Below are 4,364 nucleotides of genomic sequence, written 5' to 3' on the forward strand. Positions count from 1 at the left end.
TTTTTGGTTTTTCGAGACAGGGTTTCTCTGTGGCTTTGGAGCCTGTCCTGGAACTAGCTCTGTAGACCAGGCTGGTCTCGAACTCACAGTGATCCGCCTGCCTCTGCCTCCCGAGTGCTGGGATTAAAGGCATGTGCCACCATCGCCAGGCATATGTTGACTATTTTTAAGATGTATATTTATTACGAATTCTAACCTTCTATTTTAGAAAAAATGCAGGAACAAGGACTACAGCCAAAAACTGGAGGCAGCCATAACGATGGCTCATGAGGCAGAACAGATCAATATTCAGGTGGGCAAGTGCTCAGCCCACATGCTGGGTCCCATTGGACCCAAAGGGAGCCCACTCCTCCTGTTGCTGCACGACAGGGAACTGGTGGCCTTCCCCATTGCAGCTCTTGTCTTAGAGCTCACCCTTTCCTTATCCCTGATCCCTAGCCCAGCCACTCCTTTCCCCATCCTTGGACAGGGGTGTCTTCTCTCAGCCCAAACCGTTTTTCTCTCAAATTCTTCTGGAAGGAGCAGGGATGGGGTAGAGAATAACGTGAATTTCTCTTTCCTAGTTACTTCCTCCATCATGAATAAACTAGAAAAGAGGTTATAATTAATCTCCATTAAAAGTTCAGATAAAGCTAATGTAATATTTCAAGTGAAAGTGGATTGGAAAATGAATGCAGATTTTGTAATAACTAGAATCTAGAAGATAGGGCAAATGCTGGGCCTGGGAGGGTGGTGGGTGACACTGTTGTCTCTTGGTTTCCCAGGAGCGGGTTAACTTGTTTGGTTTCCTGAGTCGATACAATGGATCTGACAGCACTGGGGAAGGGAAAGGTAGGAGTGTAAGGGTGGGAGGGTGGAGAGCCCCCTTCTCCCCACAGGTCCAAGCCTGCATTGTCCGCTCCATTCCAGATTCTCTAGTGGGAGGTCTTGTGACTGTATCCGGACGGAGGGGTGAGGAGAGGGTGTGTAAGCAGTGATGGGTGGGACCACCCCGAGGATTCAGAGGCAGAGCTGGAAGATGGATTTTCTGAAATCCTCTATCTCCACTTCACCTACTGCATCTTGGACTCATAGTCTGTCCTTTCCCTCTTCTAGATCTGGTGCTCTGTGAGTCCAACAGCCCCGAGTCTTGTCTGGAGAAAGAGAAGGACTCAGAGGAGAAGAAGGAGGAGAAAGAAGAGAAGAAAGTAAAGCTTTAGATACTGGTTCAGAGGACATTCTTGTGACGTTTTTCCTGGGGTTCCTGAAGGGATGTGGTTGGCATAGATTTGCGGTCCCTTTGAATCCAGCCTTGGGCACTGACCCTGGCCTCACCCTGAGGATCTCCATGAAGGGAAACTTTCCTTCCTCATTGTGGGACTCCTTGATCACAGTCTCAGTTTGTGCTGTGTTTCTTTGGCCCTTCATGTAATTTCAGGAAACCTCTAGTTGCCTTTCCCACTCCTTTCTTCTGTGTGGAATGTCACCCATTTTCTTAGCCTCACTTTGAAACACGCATTTTCACTTTCTCTTTTAGTTTACCTTTTTTCTTTTTGGTAAAAAAATTTTTGTTGGGCGTATGAATGCATTCCTGAGAACAATTTGAGGGAGTTGGTTCTCTTTTTCTACCTCGTGAGTCCCTCCAGTTGAATTCAAGTTATCAGGCCTGGAGCCACTGAGCCACCTCACAGTCTTTAGTTTATCTCTCCCCGCCCCAGCTTTATTTCCTTGTTCTTATGCATTCAGTCTTTGCATTGAGAATACGAAGGTGACCACATAATTTCTCTGTCCTGCTGTAGATTTAAATTGCACCAGGCTGCAATCAAACCTCATCTGGTTTTCTGAAGCCCACTATTATTATCTAGCCCTCCTCTACACAAAACAGAATGTGTGTGCAGGTGCGCACACATGTATGTGCAAATGCACGTGGAGGCCACAGGTCAGTCTCAGGTGTCATCTTCAAGCCCCAAGGATGCACCTGTGTTCATGTCCCTGGTGCTGGGATTGCAAATGTGCCCTATCACACACATCTTCTTCTTCTTCTTTTTTTGAGACAGGGTTCTCTGTGTAATAGTCCTGGGTCCTGGAACTCACTCTGTAGATCAGGCTGGCCTCGCACTCAATACGCAGCTTTTTTATGTGTGTTCTGGAGATTGAACTCAGTTCTTCGTGTTGGCATGGGAATCACATGACTAAATGCCTCCTCGGTTTTTAGAAAGAGTTTTGTGTTTCAATTTATCTTTTTCTGTTCTTTCCCTATTGAAGAACCCAACTTTGCCTAGACCCAAGCCAGCTACAATACAGACCAAAAAAACCAAGTCAAGAGGTAAGGAAGACAGCCAGAAAGGAGCAAGTCCCTGTAGCACGATTAATAAAAACCCAGAGACAGATATTGGAGTTCAACCTGGAGGTCAGAAAAGCAAAACAGATAGCAGCTTGCTCTTACCTCAGTCTGAAATGGCGATCCTGCCTCCAGGAATCCTCAGAATGAGTCTGACTGAGAGTTGTCTCCTCCCATCTTATATTCCTCTCTAGTTCTGGGATTAAAATTATGAACCACTACTGCCTGGTTTCTGTGGCAAACTAGAGTGGCTACTGGGATTAAAAGTGTGTGTCACCACTGCCTGGTCTTTAAGGCTGACCAGGGTGGCTGTTTTACTCTCTGATCTTCAGGCAACCTTTATTTATTAAAATACATATGAAATATCACTACAAGTCCCACAGGTAGGGAGGGTAGAAGTCAAGAGCAAGTGTTTTCCAGCAGCTGCGTTGGTCACCAAGGTTGATTTCTTGGAGAAGGGTGGTTCTGAGGACAACAATAGTGGGGAGAAAACCCTGGGGCAGCAATGTCAAGATGGGTAGAACCGGAAGCCACAGAGGAAGACTGCTAGACGGAGAGTGGGTCAGAGATGTGAACAAGGCAGAAGCTAAATGCATGGCCACCATCTTCCTTGCTAAGATATCAACACATTTTCTTTACACTTGGGCCTGGGGCTTATATAGGCCTAGCAGGAGGACGAGATGGAACTCCAAAAGAGAAGACTGTGAAGAAGTCTCCAGGCAATGAGTCCACAGTCCCTCCTGGACCCATATTGGGAGGGAAAGAAGAACAGGGGAATTCAGACCTGGACCATCCAGGTATGGCTCAGAGACTTGAAGGCCGAGGGGACTTCTTGTCTGTATCTCTCCTCCCTGGGTTATTTCTGAGCAGTTCAACAACTTTTCATGTGTTTGTGTTGCAGTAGGAGGATTGTGACGCTGAGACTGGCCTGTGTTATATATGAGTTTGAGATTAGCTTGGGCTACAGAGTGGGACTCTTTCAAAAATACCAAAAGAAGAAAGAGGAGAAGGAGGATAAATGAAATTCTGAATGAAAGATTGAACCTAGTGTTGTTCTTTTAAAAAATGCTGCAAGATCCCCAGCGGCAGTAGGCAGCAGAAATGCTGTAGGTCCCAAATGGGGGCAGCAGGCCATGTGGTGGCAGGCAGCGGGCTCTGGGAGCAGCCAGTCCAAGGCAGAAATGGCTGCTGGTCCCAGAGCAGCCGCCCGAGAGATGGTGGTGGCGGGCCATGTGGCGGCAGACAGTGGGCCCCAGGCAGAGACGGCTGCTGGTCCCCGAGCAATGGCTGGTTCCAGGCAGACAGAAACATGGATAGACACGACATGCAGGGTGAGGTTGAATGTTTATTCAGGGGGTTATGGAGGAGGAGGAGTGAAGGGGGTACAGAGAGAGAGAGAGAGAGAGAGAGAGAGAGAGAGAGAGAGAGAGAAGAGGAGAAAGAGACAGAGAAGGGGGGAAGCAGAAAAGTGGAGAGAGAGGCAGAAGCGAAGCTACCTCTCTGAGAGGAAGATGGAAAAGAGAGCAAGCTCAGGCCGGAAGCTGAAGATCAACCTGCCTCAGTGGATGGGGAGGGGAATGGGCGTGGCTTGTCCCTTAAAGGGACAGGAAAGCACAACACCTAGAACATTCTTTATAAACTTAATTTTGGTCGGTTATAGTATGGAAGGCCTTTAATCCCAGCACTCAAGAGGCAGAGGCAGGCAGCTCTCTGAGTTCCAGGCCATGATGTTCTGCTACACCTTTCAGTGGTTCCATGACTAGATGTTTGGCATTTTACACGGAACCGTTTGTGTGTATGCATGTGTGCACGCCATGGTGCAGACCTCTCCCTTTGGGAGTCATTTCTATCTTTCTACCATGTAGGTTTCTTTTCTTTTCTCTTCTTCTCTTTCTTTCTTTCTTTCTTTCTTTCTTTCTTTCTTTCTTTCTTTTTTTTTTTTTTTGGGTCAGGGTCTCACTATATAGCCCTAGCTGACCAGGAACTCACTGTGTAGACCAGGCTGACCTTGTGTAGACCAGGCTGACCTTGAACTCACAGAGAT

At 47.3% G+C, this 4,364-nt stretch overlaps 1 protein-coding gene across 1 annotated transcript in view; it reads left to right on the plus strand.

Moving 5' to 3' along the window:
• Zcwpw1 (zinc finger CW-type and PWWP domain containing 1) overlaps positions 1–4,364 on the plus strand; it is a 32,663-nt gene that overhangs the window by 26,481 nt on the left and 1,818 nt on the right. Inside the window, exons 12-16 of the mRNA XM_005371459.3 lie at positions 209–292; positions 765–831; positions 1,096–1,187; positions 2,245–2,305; positions 2,983–3,117. Of these exons, the coding sequence (XP_005371516.1) occupies positions 209–292; positions 765–831; positions 1,096–1,187; positions 2,245–2,305; positions 2,983–3,117 (439 nt within the window). The remainder of the gene's footprint in view (positions 1–208; positions 293–764; positions 832–1,095; positions 1,188–2,244; positions 2,306–2,982; positions 3,118–4,364) is intronic.

This window comes from Microtus ochrogaster, unplaced genomic scaffold, assembly GCF_000317375.1.
Source record: "Microtus ochrogaster isolate Prairie Vole_2 unplaced genomic scaffold, MicOch1.0 UNK109, whole genome shotgun sequence".
NCBI lineage: Eukaryota > Metazoa > Chordata > Mammalia > Rodentia > Cricetidae > Microtus > Microtus ochrogaster.